The sequence below is a fragment of the Mesoplodon bidens genome (assembly GCF_964165515.1).
Source record: "Mesoplodon bidens genome assembly, chromosome: 1".
NCBI classification, from domain to species: Eukaryota; Metazoa; Chordata; class Mammalia; order Artiodactyla; family Ziphiidae; genus Mesoplodon; species Mesoplodon bidens.
In genome coordinates this window covers 225,936,024-225,960,222 of record NC_138176.1, presented here as the reverse complement: position 1 = coordinate 225,960,222, position 24,199 = coordinate 225,936,024, and the positions used below count along the sequence as shown (strand labels likewise).

Below are 24,199 nucleotides of genomic sequence, written 5' to 3'. Positions count from 1 at the left end.
AGCTTTTAAAACTTTTCTGAAGAAGACGCTCCTGTGCTTGTCTTTTCTCATGCCACACCCCTCCTCCCAAATTTCCATGTGCTAGTTAAAATCCAGTTCAGTTTCCAAGCCCATCTCAAATAACCCTTTCTCTAGAAAACTATTTCCTCCCTAAAACCAATATAATTTTTCTTCTGACTCTCCCACAGTACTTCCTAACTTTGACCCCACTTTCGCTTGACTTTTAAGTGCGAGTATTTTAAATATTATATATGTTTTAAGGCCTTACGGCTTCAAACAGTACCATAAGGGTGAAAAGCCACTTTCCTCAATAATGTCTGTTTTTCACTAATGCGTCAGGAAGAATACTGTTAACGGGGGGCGGGGGGGAACAGGACACAGATTATGATGATCTGAGCTGGTTTCAATCCTAATATAATTGATCTCTTAAACTGAGAATGAGGCGAGCCTAACTTTCACATTGGAAAATCCCGAGAGGAAAAACACCCCTCCGAGATCTACAGGCAAAATGCACCCCGCCTCCACGCTGCTTGGAGCAGCTGTCTCAGGAGTCCTCCCTTCCTTAGAACGTGGGAGAGGTTTGGTGGGGCGGCAGCTGCGAGGAATCTTCCCCGTTCCTCGTCCACACGATCTCCCCGCCCCACACCCCGCTCCGAAAGGAAGGTGGCAGCTGTCAGGGAATCCCAGTGGAAATCTCTTTCCGAGTCTTCGCCGAGCGCGGCGGGCGGGCGGCAGCTGAAAGCTGTCAGGGGTGGGGACTCTTTGCTCCCTTAAACGAGGGCAGCAGCCCCACTGGCTCCGGAGCTGCCACCTCTCTAGCTCGTAGCGGTCCCTCAGGTGTCCTTCTCCGAGTCCAAGAAGACACCTTGGCAACGTGGGGCGGGTTCCTTCCGCGCCAGGAGGCCCTACGGTAACTTAACAACAGAAGGAGCGTCAGAATCACCGCCTCGGCACTCGCCAAAGCACCTTCTCAGGTCGGGGAGTGGGAGGCGGGGGAAGAGTCGGCTGCTGAAAATAAAGGTCTTTCCTGGCCGGGCCGGGGATACACCTGGTGCTACCTGCGTAGCGCGCCAGCCCTCACACGCACTCCTACCAGCAAGCCCGCGCCCGGAGCCCCCGCCCTCTCCGGCCCCCGGGGCCGCCCGCGCGCCTCCACGCCGCCGCGCGGTCGCCTCCGCCTTCGCGCCCGCCCGGCCGCTCTCTCCCTCTTGCTCGCGCTCGCGCACGCGCACGCCGCACCCGGCCGCCCTCGGCGCTGTCATGGCGGCGGGGAGCAGCTTCAGTGGGCACGCGGATAGCCGCGCGAGCAGTGGAGGGGCAAGCTGTGGCAGTAGCATCCTCACCTCCCGCAGCAGCCTCAGCCGCGGCGTCCGTAGTGCCGGCAGCGGCTGATTTTGCAAAGGCTGAGCGCAGGGGTGGGGTGGGGTGGGGTGGGGTGGGGTGGGGTGGGGCGGGCCAGGAAGCCATGGAGTTCTGTGCAGCCGCGGACTCCCGGGGAGCGGACTAGGGAAACTTGGAGGCTGCTATCAGGTGCCCTGACCTCTCTCTCCTCCCTCCTCTCTTCTCGTAGCCGCCGGGACTCCCCCCCCTTCTGGCCACTACACACACCACCCCTCCTCTGCCCGTCGAACCTCAGGTGCCCGAGAGGTGCTCCACTCCTCCCCCTGGGCCGAGCGTTGAGAATCATCACCGCCCCCTTCCCCCGCCCTTTCCTGCCCTGGATCTCAGCCGCCACCTCCGTCTCGCGGCTGCCTGACGGGGGGCAAGGACGAGTCCGGAGTGTCTGGGTGAGGAGGAACTTTCTCCCTCTAGGGTAGCTTGGGGACCCCTGCTTTCCTCCGACCCCCCACCCCCACCCCCTTTCCCAGCGACAGTTTCCTTTTCCGTGCACCTGTGAGGAGAGGTTGCCCTGCGCCTGGAACCTGCGACAGTGTGGGGGAGGAGTGAACCTGTTCTCGGGCCTCTGGAACCCGCCTTGGCTCAGAATCCCGCTCCTCAAGGCGCGGGGAAGCGGGTGGCTGGTAGCGGGGTCCTTTGAGGAACTTATTTGACGGACACTAACTACACCCTTCTCTCCCCGCAAAACCCTAAAACAAAACCTAGCCTATTTAACATTGATTTAATCTTCCAATAGGGTTTGGCGTTGTTGTCAGCCTCGGGGAGAGAGATTGGACAAATATTCCCCAAGAGGAGGAAGGCGACGCCAAGGACTTACCACATCGACTGCTTTTGGGGTTTCTCCACAACTTGGAAGAGTGACCCTTTCCGTTTTGCGTTGCGTCTGTGTGCTTATTACTAGCGCAGCGACTGCTGTCCCAGAGTGACTCCGAGTGGTCCTTTATCGTGAACTCGCAATGGCCAGTGAAGACAGTATTGCCCCTTCCCCGCCACCAACAGGTGATGACGGGGGAGGTGGAGGGAAAGGAGAAGAAACCCCTGCCGAAGGGGGTGCCTTATCTCTGAAACCAGGGCTCCCTATCAGGGGCATCAGAATGAAGTTTGCCGTGTTGACGGGGTTGGTTGAAGTTGGAGAAGTATCCAATAGGGATATTGTAGAAACTGTCTTTAACCTGGTAAGTAGATCTCTATTTTACGAGCATATCTTCTCAGTGGGTTGGGAAACAAGACGTTAGCGCTGGAGCCATGTGCTGTACTCAGGCTGATGATAGAAACAAAATTCTGCTGACCTAAATGAAACAATTTCTTGTATTTTTCAGTTTAAGGGGAATTATGTAAACTTAGATGCTCCAGGTTTTGAGAAAGTGAACAGATCAGTTTGGTCCTAAGGAAATAATTGTTGCTATGGAAGTATTATGGAGGATTTATTCTATAAATTTTTTTCCCCCTTGGGATGTATATCTAAGTGTGCATTTCGGACATTTTAAGTAAGTTCTTTTGACCTTTTTTTGGACTTGAGAAATAATGTCCTACCTACTCTTTCGAGTCTGCCTAAGTTATGTTTTGCCATAAATTTTGAACAGAAAATTCTTGTTCACAGGTCTGATGAAAGATTAATTTGCTGCAAAGTTAGCATTTATATTTAATTTTGACTAGTTTCATTTTTAGACATAATTAACAAAAGTCAAATTTTGGAAAGAATTTAGGGTTACATCTTGTGAATATTGAATGGCAATTTAAAAAGAGAATTGCAGCAGATATAGTATAATCTTTATTTCATTTGTGAATTCATGTCTATCAGCAAAGCATATTTGGTCATTGGAAGTTGCTGGTTATACTACTATGAGCTATGAATGTTATTTTAAAGATGTGGTTATGCGCTACTTCCCTTTTTCTCTAGTCTTAGAAATGGTTATCATTTCTAATGGGGACTTTTTAGATTTCTTTATTCCAATCTCTGTTGCCCATCAACCTAAAATATAAAAAGTAAATTTGGCCTTTAGATATTTCCCCTTCTTCCACCTGTTCACCTGTGTTAGAAGATAATAGATGGGAACAAATATGAATGTGCAATAGTTGAATAACTGTTTATTACCTTTCCCCTTTGCCTCTATTTTTTCAAGGTTAGGCTTGTTTTATTCAGGGCAGTTAATTATTTCCTTCACTAGAGCTTTACTAATGGACTGGTCACCTGCGGTACAACTTCTAGAATGAGAAAGTAGCTTGATGAAATTCACTTACCTATGGAATAAGAAAATTTTGAACAATTGGGTATTTCTCTACCAGTTTGTTGTGTTGGGAGTTTAGATACAAATACTGACACACACGTACACATTTTTAAAAAATTATGTATATTATGGAAATGTTCAGGTGTACACAAAAATAGAACAGTTTAATAAACTCTGGCATCTATCATTCAGTTTCAACAGTTATACACATTTTGGGGGTCTTGCGTCTATGTGGACTTTCAAAGTTTGTGAATCTGAAGGAGATAAATGGCAAATCTGTGTATCCCTTTGTCTCCAAATAGACTTGAAAACTTTCCTTCTCAATTTTTTTCTTTTTCTTTTTCTAAACCTCATGTATCTTGGATGCTAAAGAGAAATCTGTGGTAGTGATATAGTCCATCATTAGTTGTTCATGTGTGAAACACAACATTCCTCTGGCAGAAGGAGGATTCCAACTCCTCTGTCCTTTAGAATGTCTTCTGTGGAGGTGGATGACTGAACATGAGTCACTTGCATGTTATCATTAAGGAAAATCCAAATTCTGTAGTAATAGTTCGTTCATATGCTGCCTAGAACTGTATACCTGGTAGAGATTTTAAGGTGACTGGTGAAGTCTTTCGTAGCCACATGTTTGCAGGTCAGTAGGTGTCTGGGTAGAAGGAGAGGGCAAATCTGTTCAATTACACTTCCTCTTCACCATCATTCTCCTCTCATGTAGGGCAGAGAAAGTTGCTGAGAGGATTAGATGAGTTCTTTTCCTTCCCTTCTCCCTTACAAAACTTTTCATGTTCCTACAGATATCCTTCCCTTCTCCCTTACAAAACTTTTCATGCTCCTACAGGGTCTTGGCCAGTCTTTTGAAAATCTTGGGAACTGAAAATATTGGGAATCTGGTAAACTAGTCCATTTCAGTGTTAGTACTGCTGCACTTAAATATTTTCTAATTGATGGTTATCAGCCTTAGTCTCAATTCTACTCAAAGAAAGAAGTTACATTAACTGATAATAAGTGTAATTTAAAAAAAGTTACTACAATTTACTATGTGCTAGGCAATGGGCCAGGCGCTTTACGTATGTTTTTAAATTCTTCCCTCATTAAGTGTTTAATACATAGAGCTCATTATATAGATAAGGAAACTGAGAGCCTGAAAGGTGAAGCAGATTGGTGATTCTTAGAATGACAGCCCTTCTAGGAATACATCTGTCTCTTGAGTTGATGTAGAGTTGTTTGCTTCCCTAAGCAGATATTTATAGCTTAGGCATAGCTTTCCCCAGTGTAAGGACAGAAAAATCATTGGTCCTGCTAAATATGAATGCTGAAACCTTGTTCAGTTTTCATATCTTCTTATTGACCATTCAAATAACTTTCAAAAAAAAGACTTTAAAAGTAAAAAAAAATTTTTTTTCAGGTTATTCAGTCAGTTTTTTCACTCAGAATGTAGATGCAGAAAGTTAATTATTAAGTTTTTTTACAGTTAGTATATTGGATTAAAATGTCTAAAATTGTGAAAAATAGGATACAGACAAAAGAATGTGTGACATGTGTAAGTCATGAAGTATTCTAAGTCCTGTGAAACGTCATTTAACTTAAAGAACCAGCATATTACCAGTATCACTGAATCCTCATGCATGCTCCTCCTTTATCCTTTCTTCATTGGATTTTTCATTAGTAAGTTTATTATATTATATATATCATATATTATACTCTATATGTATTTATTATATTATATATATATATGCAGCTATCATAACTTTTTCCTACTTTTCAGGCATTTTATTAAAATAGATTGTATGCTACCGATTCTCTCTTATTGATTACATATTAGTTACTTTAAACCATACAGTTTGTACTGTTAAACTTAAACAACCTCCCCTCCCTGAGAGCTGTCCAAATAGTAAGAGGTAGTAGAGCCATGTAACTTGAGAAGTCTTTCTTTACAAAGTGCTGCCTCCAACTTTGCTAATGTAGCTTGACCTTACACTGTTATAAATTTCCATTTTTGTTCAAAAATTAATTTATTATTTTATTTTCTTATTTTTGGCTGCGTTAGGGCTTAGTTAATGCACACGGGGTCTTCCCTGAGGCATGTGGGCTCTTCGTTTTGGTGCGCAGGCTTCTTTCTAGCTTTGTTGTGTGGGTTTTCTGTTCTCTAGTTGTGGCGCGCAGACTCCAGGGTGCATGGGCTCTGCAGTTGTGGCGCACGGGTTCCAGAGCACGTGGGCTCTGTAGCTTGCGGCACACGGGCTCTCGTTGAGGGGCACGAGCTCAGTAGTTGTGGCGGGCAGGCTTAGTTGCCCCGCGGCATGTGGGATCTTAGTTCGCTGACCAGGGATCGAACCTCTGTCCCCTGCCTTGTAAGGCGGATTCTTGACCATTGGACCACCAGGGAAGTCCCTGTTATAAATTTCTTTGGAATTTACCACCCTCCTTGTAATTTCTTTTGCAAATCTGTTTTATAGGTAAGTTTTGATTAATAGTACACCTGTGTATTCAAGTGTTTCAAACTTCTGGTCAACTTTTACATTTTTCTTGTTGCAATTTAAAACCATTTTTATTTTGTCTCCGTCTGTATGCTAAAGTAATTTGTCAAACTTTTGGACCCAAATAATTATATTGGCATGTTTTCAGGAATTCACTGCTGAGTTTAAGTCTTCCACCAGGTATTTACAGGTGTTCAGTGCTATTTAATTAAAGAATAGTGTTTCCCGTGGGCTGGTGACAGATACATGTTTTCATGAAATTTTTTTCTTCAAAAAGTAACTGTACCATTTTAATTAAACTGTTAAAGCTTAGGGAGTTCCCTGGCAGTCCGGTGGTTAGGACTAGGCACTTTCATTGCCATGGCCGGGGTTCAAACCCTGGTCAGGGAATTAAGATCCCACAAGCTGCACAGTGTGACCAAAGAAAAAGAGTTAAAGATTAGAAGATGGAATATAATTTTTCATTACTCATTATGTGGCATTGTTACAGGTTCTGCGAGATATTAATGGTGCAAACTCTTAACACCTATAGAAGCTGAGCAGATGATACAGAGGTTCTGTTTGTATTGACTGTGCAGAGACTATACTTGTGGGGCATCTACTGTTCCATTGTAGCTGATTGTTGTCCTGCAGTAACATGGGCCCAGTGATGTGTGAACCTTTTGACTTTTTGGGAAGAACTGGAAATCTAGATTTAAAAAAAATAACATTTAAAATGTCAAATTAAAATACTAAAAAATACTGTGTGGGACATAAAATTGCAGGCAGTTTCTTTTCAGGCGTTTATATGAAATTTATTAGAAAGGTAATCATTCATCACGTTTCTGTTTTGATGTGTGTATCTAGAATTATTTCCTCCTTAATACCTTACATCATAATTTAAAGGTTAAGAGTAATCTATTCTAGAAACATGCTTGTTTGTGGGCTTCTCCTCTATATCAGTTTGTATTGATACTTCATGTTATAATAGAAAACTCAAACTGGTTTAAACACAATAAAAAGGATTTATAGGCTCATTTATCAGGAAGTCCAAAGGTAGGGCAAGATTTACAGTAACAATAATATTAAAGACCAGTTTCTTTCTGTTGCTGTTTTCCTTTCTGTAATGTCAGCTTTAGTCCATTGCTGTTCCCCTTATGGTAATAGGATGGCTGCCAGTGGTACTTGGGGCCATATGTATTCTTGTTTAGAACTCTTGGGAGAGAGAGCCTCTCTGTCTTAACATTCTAAATAAGAGTCCTGATTGGACTGCTGAAGCAATGATTGTGGCCATTGAAATGTGCTGATAGGCTTAAGCAAACCAGGGCCAACTGCTGTACCTAAGAATGGGGTCAATTTCCTCTAAAGTACTTGGGCTGTATGGGGAGGGATGGATACACAAAGATCTGGGTAAGAAATTCACAGAGTGAATGGATGCTGGATAGGCAACCAGTGATGTCCACTACTCTCCTTTTCAAATGCATAATAATATAATAGTAATGTTAAAGATATTTGTGTAAAGAGAAAAAAAATCACTCTCTTAACTCCCTGTCGTGATCTTGAGCAAGTTTTTTTTTTATTCTTTTATTTATTTATTTTTAAAAATATTTATTTATTTTATTATTTATTTGGCTGCATCAGGTCTTAGTTGCAGTATGTTCGTTGCAGCATGTGGGATCTTTCGTTGTGGTGTGTGGGCTCTTTGTTGCGACGCGCAGGCTTCTTTCTAGTTGTGGAGTGCAGGCAGTAGTTGTGGCGCGCGGGGCTCTCTAATTGTGGCACGTGGGCTCTAGAGCACGCAGGCTTAGTTGCCCCGCGGCATGTGGGATCTTAGTTCCCCAACCAGGGTTCGAACCTGCATCCCCTGCGTTGGAAGGTGGATTCTTAACCACTGGAACACCAGGGAAGTCCTTGAACAAGTTTTTTTAACTTCTTTGTGCCTTGGTTTCCCCAGCTCTACAATGGGGAAACTATATTGTAGAACGGATTAAATGAGTAAATACTTGTAAAGCACTTAAAATAATGTGTGGCACATTAAGTGCAATTATAACTATTTGCTATTATTGTAGTATTTGCAATTTTAGATAGTTACAATCATCATATTCCAACCTTATAATTTTTTTGTTTCTATATAGTCATTATTAGCCTATTGGCTCTGCAATATACTACTTCATTCTTATTTTGGGGTTTATTTAATAGCCATTGTCACTTTTAGAGGTGACTTGATTTTAAACATCTTGATTGAGGTGTAATTTACATACCATAAAAGTCACTTGTTTTAAGTATGTAATTCAGTGATTTTTAGTAAGTTTCCAGAGTTATGCAAGCATTACCACAATCTAATTTTAGAATATTTATATCCTGTGTTCAAGACATTTTATAATTTTAGCTCTTACATTTAGGCCTATGATCTATTTTGAGTTAATTTTTGTATGATGTGAAGAAAGGGTAAGATAAGGGTCTAAATTCATCTTTTTGTCTCACTGCCATTTGTTGAAAGGCTGTTCTTTCCCATTAAATTGCCGTGGCATCTTTGTCAAAAATCAGTTGACCATAACTGTAAGGATTTATCTGAACTCTTAATTTTGATCCATATGTCAGTTCTTACATTAGTACCAAACTGTCTTGATTACTGTAGCTTTGTAGTAAGTTTTGAAATAGGGATGTATATCCTCTTTGTTTTTCTTTTTCGAGATTGTTGGCTATTCTAGGTCCTTTGTATTTCCATACGAATTGTAGGATGAACTCATCAATTTCTGTTAAAAAAATGGAATGTATTTCCATTTATTTAGATCTTTCATTTCTTTCATCAGTGTTTTGTACTTTTCAGTGTATGAGAAGATGAATTATTTTTGAGTAAATGGTTTTTTTTTTGTTTTGTTTTTGTGCTGCTATTAAAATGCTTCTGTAGGCATCTTTGTGCATTGAAATTTCCAGAAGAGGAATAAATGGTTTAAAGTATATGAACATTTATATAGCTCATGGGTAGATATTGTTAGCTTGTTTATTAATGTTGAAAATTAAAAGATATTTGGGTGAGTTGGTATATTTTAATAACTTATAGTTTCTTAGAAGTGATAGAATTGATAACTTAGGCCACTGCAGGTACGCAGTCTTGTTTCTGTTTTGAATACATCCATTTTGAATTGGGAAATCATTTGGGAACTGAAAATTCAGAATTTTTTTTTTTGTTGTTCCCTTTCATAGAAAGGGAAACTGAGTAAGCTTTTTGTTTCTCATACCTTTTGTTTCTCATACTGACCTAGCTGAACTAATGAAATATATTTAATTTTTATATTATAAATTATATCTTTTCATATATAGATTCTTTAAAATATTTATAATAGTTTTGTATGTTTGCAAGAAAAATGTCCAGAATACATTTTGTTTTATAGTACTTACTTAGGTAACAATAAATTGTTTTGTTTACCTTTGTACCCCCAGAACTTTTCACAGTGTTCCTTGGTACTTTAAAAGTGTTTGTTAAATTAAATGGAAATGCTTTAATCTCCTCATTAAATAAATTACATTCATTAGGAAGTCTAGTATCTATTATTCTTTTCTGCAAAAGGTATGTTCTTAAAACCTTAATACATATTTCTTTTATTATTTTCTAACTATTTTTTATGAAAATACTTGTCAGGCAGCTTGCATTTTTCATTATATAATTTTGAGTTACTTCAATATCTGTTTTACCCCTAAGAAGAGCAATTTCATTATTTTCAAAATAGTCTCTTATAATGTGCTCTTAAAGTAGTTTTTCCCTTTTACTCTAGTATTATTTCATATACTCTCATCTAATGGAGTATATACTCAGAAACCTAGCTCTGAGTATATTTCCAGTGAGCCTTTGGCTTAAAAGCTGTTAGGACAACATAAGAAGTAAAAAACAAAAGGGAATGGTGCAAAGGAAAACACTGTTGAGAGTACACAAACTCTTTTTAATTGATTAAACTAATTTCATAAAACACTCGGAGTTTTAGATTTTAAAACTTTTTTGATGTGTGTGTATCTGTTTTGATTCCTCAAAGATTTAATTGAATTTGTCCCAGAATAATACATGTGATTGAAATGTGCTTTTGTAAAGTAGAGAATTTCTTGTTGCTGGAGATTTTAGAAGTTTGCGTATGGGGGATATTACAGAGTGAATTCTTGCTTTGGGTAGGAAATTAGATACCAAATGACTTCTAAAGTTATGTAACTATCTGATGTTCATGCTCTGTGTTTTGCTCTCTGTTACACCTGGGTTTTTGCATTTACTTCTTAGACTTCTCTTGACCAGACTAATTTAGTAATTTATGTTCTATAAAAATGACAGTTTTAGAGAGAGGTGAGGGGCTGGATTTTCTCTATAGATTCTTACAGAAAGATGAAAAAATGATGAGGTCTCAATTAACTACGTTTTGTTAGAGATAAATCTATTGCTCGAGAACTGAAAAAGATTTTCACCTTGCCTAATAGGATCTTTGTTCATGAATAATGACTTAAGTGGTGTGGTATTTTTATTTATAAACTGTAGTAAATCTCTTAAAGCTATGGCCTCTGATGAGGTATTTAGATTTTGTTGTTTCTAGTGAAAATACTTTTCTCATAAAGTAATATAAGTATATTATCTTAAATTCTATATATAGTACCTAATTGAATCCAGTCTTTATCATCTTTGGACTTCAACATCTTTTTTTAAATGTAAATTTATTTATTTATTCATTTATTTATTTTTGGCTGTGTTGGGTCTTCGTTGCTGCGCACGGGTTTTCTCTAGTTGTGGGGTGAGCGAGGGCTACTCTTTGTTGTGGTGCGAGGGCTTCTCATTGTGGTGGCTTCTCTTGTTGCAGAGCAGGGGTCTAGGCATGCGGGCTTCAGTAGTTGTGGCACGCGGACTCAGTAGGTGTGGCTCACAGGCTGTAGAGTGCAGGCTCAGTAGTTGTGGCGCACGGGCTTAGTTGCTCTGCAGCATGTGGGATCCTCCCAGGCCAGGGCTCAAACCTGTGTCCCCTGCTTTGGCAGGTGGATTTTTTTTTTTTGCGGTACGTGGGCCTCTCACTGTTGTGGCCTCTCCCGCTGCGGAGCAACAGGCTCCAGACGCGCAGGCTCAGTGGCCATGGCTCACGGGCCCAGCCGCTCCGCGGCACGTGGGATCCTCCCGGACCGGGACACGAACCCGTATCCCCTGCATTGGCAGGCGGACTCTCAACCACTGTGCCACCAGGGAAGTCCCTGGGCTTCAATATCTTGAATAAAAATAATCATTATATCTCAAAGCTTATGAACACACACACGCACATATAAAACTTTTTACACAGAGTATTTTTTTGAAAGTGTGGATTTGATGTTAATACATGAAACTTAAAAAGTCAATCCTGATAGTAATATGGTAATTAATACATGAAACTTAAAAAGTCAATCCTGATAGTAGTATGATAATTAATCAGTTTAAATGGGATGTCAACAAATCTTTTCTAGAAGCAGAGTAAACACCAATGAGGCTCATTGGTATCTAAAATGGAGAAAATATTAATTTTTAAAGAAAATTATATAAAGATATTATAAAATTATTAACAACAGTATCACCAACTTGTTTTCTTAGATAATACTACTGTGAAATTAATAGGTATCAAGCAGACACAAAATCCAAAGCATTTCAGAATAATTTTCCTTACTGTAGGTGACTTTCTTGTCAGTTCATGGGTGAGACAGTGCCTGTGGCCAGAAGTGTGAGTGGGTTATTTTGTTAGTTTACTAACATTTGGTGGGCTTATGGTTCTTAATCTGTTTTCAAACTTTTTTGGGGGTAAGTTTTAATTTTCAGTGATGGTGAGATGATCTGTGGCTCTTGAGGTCGGGGGAAAATATATTGATAATTGGTGTGCTTTTGAGGTGAAGTTAATTCATTATTTTGGGTTACAGTAGGTAATAACAATAGCTAAGATTTATTGAATGTGCCAGGTTCTGTTTTAAATGTGTATTAACCACATTTACTTTTTACAATTCTCACAATCAGGTGTAGGTCTTTCTGCCAAAATGTCCTGTGTTCTACAACAATGGACTAAAAATAACAGGGCTTACGGGGGTAAAAATAGGAATGAGGTGGCCCATTCAAAACCTCTGAAATTTTGTAATGAGAATATTAACAAAATCAGTAACTTTAATGAAAATACTAGCAAGGTTAAGTCTCTACTGATATTTTCACCTTAGCATCACAGTCACTTCTGTGGTATTAAACCTGGAACCTGTGCTTCCTTCTTTGAGATGTAGATGTTTTTGTTTTTTTTTTTAGCTCATTGTTTTAAATCAGGGGGAAATGTCATTGCATTTCTTCATCTGTACTTGTAGATTGTCAGATACTAAATGTTGTGGGAAAAGCATAATACAGTTGGCACTTGAACAACATGCGTTTGAACTGTGTGGATCCACTTATACGTGGATTTTTTTCAATAGTAAGTACTACGGTACTCCACGATTCATGTTGGTTGAATCCAAATATGCAGAGGAATCTCATATATGGAGGGCCGACTATAAGTTATATGTGGATTTTGGACTTCAGGGAGGGCTGGCCCCCCTCATCTCCATATTGTTCAAGGGTCAGTGGTAGTTCTTGCAATCATTAAACCAAGCACTATTTGCATTAAAGGAAAGCAGTTCTGTAAATTTTCATATTTTCTTCAGATCTTTATGTATTGTGAAGAATTTCTCTTTAATTCTTTTGGAAGAAACTACATATGAACCAACATCACTTCCACACTATACCTGCATTATTCTGCTCTTTAACAATCCTGTAGGAGGTGATTCAAGGCAAAGATACAAGTTATAGCAGATTGGACTGTGCTATTGTAATGTGTACTTTATAAATGATGAAATTGAGAGAGAGGCTAAGTAACTTGCTCACGTCACTGAGCAAGTAATGTTGCTGAGATTCAAACTCAGGGAATCTACAACCGGAGCTCTTAAACACTAAGCCATATATAGAACCTTAAACTGGAAATAGTGGCTTAAGGCATCTTTCAGTCATGTAATTGATCAGTGTCTGGAAAGGTATCTAGATTGTTTAAAACTTGCCTAACATTGTCAAGATTTGGCTTGAGGCAGGTAGGGTTAATTTGTTTGTTTTCCCCTTTAAATAACTTAAAATGTGTAATAGGAAAAGGGAGTTTTTAAGGAATGTGATATTCAAATTGGATGGAATTAATGACATAGTTAATCATTTTGAAAGGTGCTGGAGTTTGCTTTTTTACTCTCACAATCAAGATTTAGTTGGCTTATTTAGCTTGCAAGATCGAAATGACCTTGTATATTGATCCTATAAAAGAGTGAAATTTTAATCACCTTTTTTTGTCTTTTATATATTGACCACATCGAGCACTAAATAGGAAAGGATGATGCTTTTATTAATCAGTTACAGAAGAGAATACCAGGTGTTGTCTTTCATATTTGTCAGGATGTATTAATGGGCCTCTAGTATTCAAATGACCTTTCCTTGAAGTTGATTTGCTTCTATGATAGATTTACTGAATAAATTTAGGGGGCAAGATTATTCTTTTTTCTTATGGATTAGAGTGTAAATTTAACTAGAGTTTAGCATTTAAGTTTTTAAGTAAGACGTCAAAGTCAAAGAATCAACTTGAATAAGATTTTAAAGTGGAGCATTTTTACATATTGCTATTTTGACTAGATTTATGACTTAGTAATATGACACTACTTCTCTTTTATGAAACAAGTAAATATTTCCAATGGGACTGACCCATTCATTCATTCAGCGAATATTTATGGGGCAGAAATAGTTTTTCATTCTCTTCTGGATAAAGGCAAGTTCTTTATTATGATATACAAGTAATTTGGATCTTGGCTTATCTATTGCTATTCTCTGCCTTAAACTTCATTTGTACAATATTGAACTTGGATTGCCCTTGAAAGGAAAAGAGAACATGATGAACCATGTGTAATGGCTCTCGTAGCTTCCGCTCACAGTGACATGTCACTTCCATTCACGTTTCATTGACTGAAGGATATCACATGTCCTTGCTTGTGTTTATCATACCATGTGTGAGTTTCACAGGGTAGGTATATATAATCCTCTTGCATAGAGGGGCACTGAATATTGGAGAACAAGGAAGATTGTATTTCTTCATAGTTCTTAGATTTTCCGGTATGTTTACTAAATGGTTGGCTCAGGTACATTTTGCATCTCATTCTTTCTTGGTTCTGTTTCTTTCTGAAGTGTATTCTTTAGCAGTTCTTTTAATGAGGGTCTTTGAGTGGTAAACTCTCTCAGTATTTGTTTAAGAATGTCCTTATATTGCCCTTGCTCTTGAATATAGTTTAGCTGGGTGCAGAATTCTAGTTGACAGTTATTTTCACTTACTATTTTGAAGATACTATTCTGTTTTCCTCTAGTCTCTTTTGTTGTTGTTAAAATTGTCACAGTTATCATTCTGATTTAACTTTACAGATAATCTGTCTCTGTGGTTGCTTTTAAATTTTTTCTTTGACTTTGGGGTTCTTTAGTTTCACCATAACTTGTCTAGGGGTGGCTGTGCTTCCTGAATCTGAAGATTCATGTTTTTATTAGTTCTGGAGAATTCTCATGACTAATGCCTTTTCTTTATTTTACCTACTTGCATTTTGGAACTCGTAATACATGACATGTTGGGTTTTTTTTTTCTTTCTATCCTTCATGTCTCTCTTTTTTTAAAAGATTTTTTTGATGGGGACCTATTTTTTTTTTAAGTCTTTATTGAATTTGTTACAATATTGCTTCTGTTTTATGTTTTGTTTTTTTGGCCACAGGGCATATGGGATCTTTGCTCCCTGATCAGGGATTGAACCCACACCCCCTGCATTGGAACTGCCAGGGAAATCCCTCCTTCATGTCTCTTAATCTTTCATATTTTCAATCTTTCCTGTGGCTAATATCTTTTCTTCTAGTTTATTGTTCATTTATCTCCATCTTTCTTCTTGCCTCCCTCCCTCCCTCCCCTCCCTCCCTCCCTTCCTTCCTTCCTTCCTTCCTTCCTTCCTCAGTAGCCCAGCCAAAGACTAGTAATTTGTAATTTCCCTGTGCCAGTGGATGGATTTTTTTGGGGGTGTGGCGGGGCAGGTTGTGGGGAGGATCTGCTTTTTCACCTTTTGAGAGTCCCACGTTTATATGGAGATTTCACTCCTTGAGTGGGCACCACACTGTATTTTGTGTTTCTACATAGGCATTAAAATTTAAGTCTCTAGCTTACTAGCTTCCCCTTCTGAACCCCTTCAGCAAGTAATAGCAGTTCAAATATTTATTGTTTTCCTGTTTCTTCTTCATTTTGGTCTCTTGGGGTTGCCTTTTCTTTCTTGCAAGTTCAGCTCTACACTGAAAAGTATTTTTTGTTATATTTAATATGTGTAGGTATTTGTAAAGTGATAGTTTTTAGGTTATCTTAGTCTACTCACTGTCTTGCTGGAACTATAAGGTATAACTATAAGGTATAACAAAGCAATTGGTATATAATAGCCAATGAATAAATTATAGTACCAATTTAGGCCACATTAGGCCATGGTTTTACCTATCTGGCAATAATTTGGAAGATTATTACCTTAGATAAGTTCAGATAATGGAGTTCTATTGTAGATCAATGAAGAAATTGTAGGTAAAGAAGATTTGTCATTTTTCATCTTCTTCAAATTCTTACCTTTATATGCAGGCAGATGAGCAGTTTTTATGTTAGAAAGCAACCCTATGTTTCCAAAACCAAATATAGATTCTTGGGAAATTTTGTATATGGACATAGTGTTTTAAATTTTGGTATTTATATGAGTTTTCTGAGATTTTAGAATTATAGAATGTTGTGGGATGGTGAAAGGAATTCAGTATTTTTCTTCAAACCCCATCCACTTAAAACAAACAACTTAGAACAATACACTACCATTCTTTTTTTTTTTTTTTTTTTTGCGGTACGCGGGCCTCTCACTGCCGTGGCCTCTCCCGTTGCAGAGCACAGGCTCCGGACGCGCAGGCTCAGCGGCCATGGCTCACGGGCCCAGCCGCTCCGCGGCATATGGGATCCTCCCAGACCGGGGCACGAACCCGTATCCCCTGCATCGGCAGGCGGACTCTCAACCACTGCGCCACCAGGGAGGCCCCCACTACCATTCTTTGAATCTTAATTCTTTGTAAGTTCTTAATCATTTAGCTGGAATGCTTATAACCTGCATAGAAATCTCATTTGTATTAACAGGGAACTTTATAATTTTACTATTTTTAATATTTTCATTTGACCAGGGATGAACTTTTGAAATAAAATAGCAGTAAGCAAGGCAAATGATGACCATTTGTTTGTTTGTTTATTTGTTATTATTTTTTAATGAGGTATAGTTGATTTATAATATTATAGAAGTTTCAGGTGTACAACATAGTGATTCACAGTTTTTAAAGATCATACTCCGTTTAAAGTTGTAAAATATTGGCTATATTCCCTGTGTTGTGCAGTATATCCTTGTAGCTTATTTTATACCTAATAGTTTGTACCTCTTAATCTTTTACCCCTATATTGCCCCTCCTCCCTTCCCTCTCTCCGCTGGTAACCACTAGTTTGTTCTCTATATCTGTGAGTCTGCTTCTTTTTTTGTTATAGTCACTTGTTTGTTGTTTGTTGTTTTTGTTTTTGGCTGCATCGGGTCTTAGTTGCAGCACGTGGGATCTTCATTGAGGCATGCTGGATCTTTCATTGCAGTGCGCAGGCTTTCGTTGCAGTGTGCAGGCTCTTCGTTGCAGGGTAAGGGCTTCTCTAGTTGTGGTGCAGGCTTCTCTCTCTAGTTGTGGTGTGCGGGCTCAGTAGTTGTGGCGCATGGGCTCTCTAGTTGTGGTGCGTGGGCTCAGTAGTTGCGGCTTGCAGGCTTAGTTGCCCCTTGACATGTGGGATCTTAGTTCCCCGACCAGGGATCGAACCCGCATCCCCTGCATTGGAAGGTGGATTCTTAACCACTGGACCACCAGGGAAGTCCCCTGTTGTATTTTTTTAGATTCCACATATAAGTGATATCATACAGTATTTGTCTTTCTTTAATGTTTTTCACTAAGTGTATTACCCTCTAAGTCCATCCATGTTGTTGCAAATGGCAAAATTTCATTATTTTTTATGGTGGAGTAGTATTCCATTGTGTGTGTGTGTGTATGTATCACCGCTTCTTTATCTACTCATCTGTTGTTGGACACTTAGGTTGCTTCCATATCTTGGCTATTGTAAATAATGCTGCCATGAATATTGGGCTTCATTTATCTTTTCAGATTAGTGTTTTCATTTTCTTTGCATATATACCCAGGAGTAGAATTGCTGGATCATATGGTGGTTCTATTTTTAGGTTTTTGAGAAACCTCCATACTGTTTTCTAAGTGGCTGCACCAATTTGCATTCCCACCAACAGTGTATAGAGTTCCCTTATCTCCACATCCTCACCAGCATTTGTTATTTGTGGAACCATTTGTTAATCTCTTAGGCGCTACACTTAAATTGACAAGATGGCTTTTGACATAAAATTTTTCGGAGCCATTTCTATTTGTCGGGACTATTTTGCTGATTTATTTAACTTAACTGTTTGAAATAAAGAAAATTCCTCAGTTTAGTCAAGTTCAAAATTCAGCATATCATATAGTTCAAATATTTTTCTAGTTTATATTATTAGACATTGACTTTTATTCTGTGGTGCTAAATATGCTGTGCATGAACAGTTATATCAAATTATGCAAGTGGTGCTCCAGAAGGAAAGATTGAAATTAATGCTTTGTCCTGTGATCCATATATAATAGGGGTAAAACTGGATCTAAGTCAGGCTGTGTGACTGAGTCTGTTGATTACATGTAGCCAACATAAGTGTTTTTTACAAGTATTATCTCATTTAATCTACACAACTCTTTGAGGTGGTACTTTATTAAACTTGTTTTATAATAAGAAAGTAGGATTGGAGAGGTTAAAGATGCTCAAGTCCCATAGTTAGTAAGATGGGATTTGGACCCAGGTTGTTTGAGCCTGAATCCTGTACACTATATTATACTGTGCGACTATTAATTTAAGGTGGGTGCTCATATTAGAATTGTAGAAAATGGCCACTTAACTAAATTTCTCAAGAATTGTATTTATTGAAAAACTAGTTCATGATAATTAGAAACATAGTAAAGAGTGATAAGCTTTGAGAAAATGAATTATCTTAAAATTTTATCATTGTTTAACAGTGCATACTTTGATATTTTTACATCAGTTTCCCTGTGTGTCAAATGGTACATGGTTACTCGTAAATGTTTAAGATATCCACCAATCAATTTTCTTCTATTCTGATAATCAGGAAAAAAATGAAATGACCAACTCTTTAATATTTAGGGACTAATCATACATCTTATTTGTGATTGATAAATATTATTCTTAATCTGTATTACTCGTGTTTTGTTCTTGGTTTTGTTATATAGTACCTTTGCCTGAGGCAGAAGTATGGAAGAAAAGAAAAATTAAATTAGTAATTTTCTACTTGTCATTATAGTATCTCTTGAAAAGATTTGCAAAAAGTTTAACATTAAATCAGATAGTTAAAATGAAAAATTTTGGCATATGGTTGGGAGTTTCATTTATTCTAAATTCTCATTGCTATGGAATGGAATTTTTTTCTTTTTTTAACTGGTACTTTTTTTGTTAATTAATTTTTATTGGAGTACAGTTGCTTTACAATGTTGTGTTAGTTTCTACTGTACAGAAAAGTGAATCAGCTATAGATATACATATATCCCCTCTTTTTTGGACTTCCTTCCCATTTAGGTCACCACAGAGCATTGAGTAGAGTTCCCTGAGCTATACAGAGGTTCTCATTAGTTATCTATTTTATACAGGGTATCAATGGTGTGTATATGTCAATCCCAATCTCCCAGTTCATCCCACCCACCCCCCCTTCTCCCCCATGGTGTCCATACATTTGTTCTCTACGTCTGTGTCTCTATTTCTGCTTTGCAAATAAGATCATCTATACCATTTTTCTAAATTCCACATGTATGCGTTAATATAAGATATTTGTTTTTCTCTTTCTGGCTTATTTCGCTCTGTATGACAGTCTCTAGGTCCATCTGTGTCTCTACAAGTGACCCAATTTTGTTCCTTTTTATGGCTGAATAATATTCCATTGTATATATATACCACATCTTCTTTAGCCATTCATCTGTCGGTGGACATTTAGGTTGCTTCTATGTCCTGGCTATTGTAAATAGTGCTGCAATGAACATTAGGGTGCATGTGTTTTTTGAGTTATGGTTTTCTCTGGTTATATACCCTTTAGTGGGATTGCTGGGTCATATAGTAGTTCTGTTTTTAGTTTTTTAAGGAATGAAATGGAATGTTGACTTCACTTGTGAAATTTTTGAATACTGAGAGGATGTCCTAATTAATAATAATTGATACTTAAGTTTGAAATGACAATTTTAATGGATCCTTTTTTTCTGTTGATCATTGTTGCCTCTGGATATTTATCTTCTGAATCACATGGGTATACTTTTCCATCTTCCTTTTTCTCTACCTTGCTCACATAAGACCCAGATTTCCTTTTTGACATTGAGACTACTGCTTAAGTCTCTTCCCACTTCATAGAAAACCAGTGTTTTCTTACTCTCTTCTGAACCTAATTGGGGTCTTCTAGAGCTCTGCTCTGGCTGCTATACGTGATGCTGAAATGGGAAAGAAAAAAATGACTACTTCCATTATCTAAATTTTCCCCATACAATCTATGAGATAATAGCTAGTATTTATTGAGTGTTTTTGTGACCTACTAAGTAGTACTTCTTTGTCATTCTACTCTGGTTTAGTCCATTCTGGATGCAGGGGCCCCTTTACTCTTGTTTTTCTCTCTGCCTAGAATGATCTCCTCTCAGTTATCTAATAATATATATCAATAAACAATATACTATAATATAAATATAAATTATAATTTTTATATCTTGAACTTCTGTTTGATTTTTTCATATTCATACTTTTATAGTTTCTTTTCCTTAGTCATACTTCTAATATCTCTTTTATTTCCTTAAACATTAACATTTTAATATTGTGTATGTGATCATTTTTATTTTTTTCAGTGTTTGGAGTCTGTTTCTGTAAAGCTTGTTCTGCTGCTTCTTGGGGGTTTGTTTCTTCATTATTTTGTGATATTTAAAAAAAACAATGAGCTTTTTTTCTATGGATTATTATTATTATTATTATTATTTTTTTTTTTTTTTTTTTTTTTTTTTGCGGTATGCAGGCCTCTCACTGTTGTGGCCCCTCCCATTGCGGAGCACAGGCTCCGGACGCGCAGGCCCAGCGGCCATGGCTCACGGGCCCAGCCGCTCCACGGCATGTGGGATCTTCCCAGACCGGGGCACGAACCCGTGTCCCCTGCATCGGCAGGCGGACTCTCAACCACTGCGCCACCAGGGAAGCCCATATTATTATTATTTTTAAATGTGGCTGTATTTGGAGATGAGGCCTTTTAAAATATTTATTTATTTATTTATGCTGGGTCTTAGTTGCAACAGGCGGGCTCCTTAGTTGCGGCTCCAAGGCTCCTTAGTTGTGGCATGCAAACTCAGTTGCGGCATGCATGTGGGATCTAGTTCCCTGACCAGGGATCGAACCTGGGCCTCCTGCATTGGGAGCGTGGAGTCTTATCCACTGCACCACCAGGGAAGTCCCTGCTCTATGGATTATTATTTTTGAGTATGGTTTGAGGTCTGGTTTAAAGTGCACTCCTCCTGGTGGTTTGGTGTTTGCTTCTGTCATGCTCCAGTGTCTTCAAATTCTGAACCTCTTGAAACTAAATTTTTAGTTTGAGTTTTGTTAGACCTCACAGGTAGTATGAGTTCTGGTCCCAAATTGGAGTGAGAGGAGGGAGACTTCCTTTTTTCTCTTCTACTCAGGTTGAGACCGGCAATAATGTCCACTTGCTTATGAGGAGCGTGTCCTGTCCCTGTTACCACACCCGTTCACCCACCAACAATGTTGCCCTTCAGATTCCCCACGTTCTTTAGGCCCCAAGCTTTTGTCCTTCTCCCCTTTAGCAGTCCCTTAAGACTCAATTTCGAAACCACTAGAGGTTGGTGGATGCTCCCAGGGCAGATCCTGGCCTCAGCGCTCGCTGAAACTCTATTGTTTTTCACCTCCAAAGATTTTCCTTGGTTTCCCTCTAGTTCAGCCATTCATGAAATTTTGTTTGTTTGTTTGTTTAACAATCAGCATTTTAAGGAATTCTGAACACGTGTTTTTCTGGACACCTAAGTCTTCTGTATTGCCAGAAATGGATCTCATTTCTTCCTCTAGTTATCTATATGACTCTCTCCTTCATTCCCTTAAGGTCTCCATTCAGATGTTACCTTATTAGACAACCTTTACCTACTACGAAACGGGTACCCTCATTGTACCTTTATCTCCTATATCCTGCTTTATTTATTTTATTTTATTTTTTTGCAGTATGCAGGCCTCTCACTGTTGTAGCCTCTCCTGTTGCGGAGCACAGGCTCCGGACGCGCAGGCTCAGCGGCCATGGCTCACGGGCCCAGCCGCTCCGCGGCATGTGGGATCTTCCCGGACCCGGGCACGAACCCGTGTCCCCTGCATCGGCAGGTGGACTCTCAACCACTGCGCCACCAGTGAAGCCTGATACTTCATTTTTTAGAAATTGAAGGTTTGTGTAAACCTTGCATTGAACAAGTCTATGGGTGCCAGTTTTCCGAAAGCATTTGCTCAGTTCATGTTTCTGTGTCACATTTTGGTAATTCGCACAGTATTGCGAACTTTTTTATTGTATTTATTATGGTGATCTGTGATCAGTGATCTTTGATGTTACTTCTGTAGTTGTTTTGGCATGTTTTAGCAATAAAGTATTTTAAAATTAAGGTATGTACTTATTTTTAGACATAATGCTATTATTGCACACTTAACAAACAGTAGTATGGTGTAAACATAACTTTTATATGCACTGGAAAAGCAAAAAATTCTTACGACTCACTTTATTGCAGTATTTATTTTGGTGGTCTGGAACCGAATCTACAGCATCTCCTAGTTATGGCTGTACAAATTTAATGCTTTTTCCATCTTAACTAAGCACCTAACATGTACTGTAGTCATAACTTTTGCAGTTTCAGGTGTGACTGCAAGACAAGCATGGCTCTTTTTTTCCTTCTTTGCAATTTAGTGGATAGAAGATTTGTTCTTACCATAGATCTTAGCAACCTTCAGCATATGATTTTTTTCTTTCCTTATTAAGTCTAGGACTTTCACCTTTTTGCTTAAAGTAAGCATTTTACAGCTTCTCTTTGGAATATCCAAATTGCCAGCATCACTATTCTTGCACTTTGGGGCCATTATTCAGTAAAATAAGGGTTACTTGAACACAAGCACTGATACCTCAACAGTCGATCTGATAACCTAGATGGCTATTAAGTGACTAAAATAGTGGGATATGCTGGACAAAGGAGTGATTCGTGTCCTGGGTGGAATGGAGCGGGATGGCTCGAGATTTCATCACTCTACTTAGAATGGCATGTAACTTAAAACTTATGAATTGTTTATTTCTAGAATTTTCCATTTAATATTTTTGGACCATGGTTGACCTAGGGTAACTGAAACTGTGGAAAGTGAAACCATGGATAAAGGGGCAACTACTGTATTTAAATCTGATAAGTTTTTCCTCTTCTAATTTCATTTCTTTCATTCTTTCAATTTTTTAAAAAAATTTTATTTTTAAAATAACTATTAGGCTGCTGTGTCTTAAGACATTGTAAAGATTCTTGTGAGGTTATGCTGTGTTGCCTCTGTTTCCTACAGTTATTTCATACAGTAGTTCAGGTATATAATTTATAATAATCAATTTTAGTTACAGGCAAGCAACCTAATTAGTAGATAGGAAAACAGAAGCTGATGATTCCCTCCTAAGGTTATCAAACAAACCTGTATTTCCTTTTGAAGTCCTCATTTCAATGCTATCACTTTCCCTTTACCAGAAACTTGACTTAAACTTGACTTGCCTTCCTTCCTCATTCCCACAATCAGCGTGACACCAAATAGTCTACTCTTAATTTCAACCCCAGGTATCTCTTGCTAATATTATTTTAAGGCCTTTCAAACTGTTCTTTTCCTCTGCCATGCCATTCCCCAGCACGGTCTATGAAGCCCCAGCCCCTCCTGCACTTTCTTTCCTCTCTCATCATGTTCGCTCTATATACCATATTCAAGCCATACTGAACTTTTTCTTACTCTTTTAATAGGTCTTGCCTTTACAACCTCTGTGCTTTTCTTTCAACCCTTCTCTCTACTTGGATGCTTTTTTTTCCTTTTCTGCCTGTCATAGTCATGCTCATACTTTTAAGACAGCTTAGATATCATCTTCTCTAAGAATCCCAACTCTTTACCCAACTCTGAGACAGATGTTGTTCTCTGTCCATTCCACGACAGAACTTTTTTCATAACTTATAGCATTTACTTAGCTCCATTATAATTATATGATTATATATTTCTCCCACTAGACCATGAGCTTGAAGCCAGAGATTACACCTTTATTATCTTCTTTTTTAAAGTCAGGTATATTAAGGTATAATATACACAGAATAAGTTCATTGCTTTTAGGTGTAGAGTTTGATGTACGTTGTCCTGTAACCATCATCATAGTTGAGATGTAGGATATTTTTATCACCCCAGAAAGGTCTCTTCTGCCCCTGACTACATCAGGCCTCTCTGCCTCATTCCCAAACCCTGACAAACACTCAACTGATTTCTATCCCTATCATTTTGTCTTTACCAGAATGTCAAATAAAAATGAAATCATGCAATGGGTAGCCTTTTGTGACTAGCTTCTCATACCTAGCATATTGCGTTTGAGAGTCTTTCATGTTTCTACATATATTAATAGTTTGTTTCTTTTTATTGCTGAGCTGTATTCTATTTTATGGATGTGCCACAATTTGTTTATCCAGTGACCATGTGGTTTCCGCCTGGCTGTTATGGCTAAAGCTGCCTCCAAACGTTTGTGTACTAGTCTCTGTGGGGACATATTTTCATTTTTCCTGGATAAATAGCTAAGAGTACGCTTGCTGGCTCATATAGTAAATGCATTTTAAATTTATAAGAAATTGCCAAGCTG

General features: G+C 38.6%; 1 protein-coding gene across 3 annotated transcripts in view; it reads left to right on the top strand.

Annotated features, from left to right (window-relative positions):
- LRBA (LPS responsive beige-like anchor protein) overlaps positions 1-24,199 on the top strand; it is an 808,478-nt gene that overhangs the window by 50,833 nt on the left and 733,446 nt on the right. Inside the window, exons 1-2 of one of the 3 annotated variants that reach the window (XM_081242274.1) lie at positions 1,226-1,530; positions 2,135-2,573. In XM_081242274.1, coding sequence (XP_081098400.1) covers positions 2,355-2,573 — 219 coding nt within the window. In that variant the 5' untranslated portion in view covers positions 1,226-1,530; positions 2,135-2,354. Of the gene's footprint in view, positions 1-1,225; positions 1,788-2,134; positions 2,574-24,199 lie in introns of those variants that run through there. The other 2 variants (XM_081242273.1, XM_081242275.1) reach the window with 2 other exon arrangements.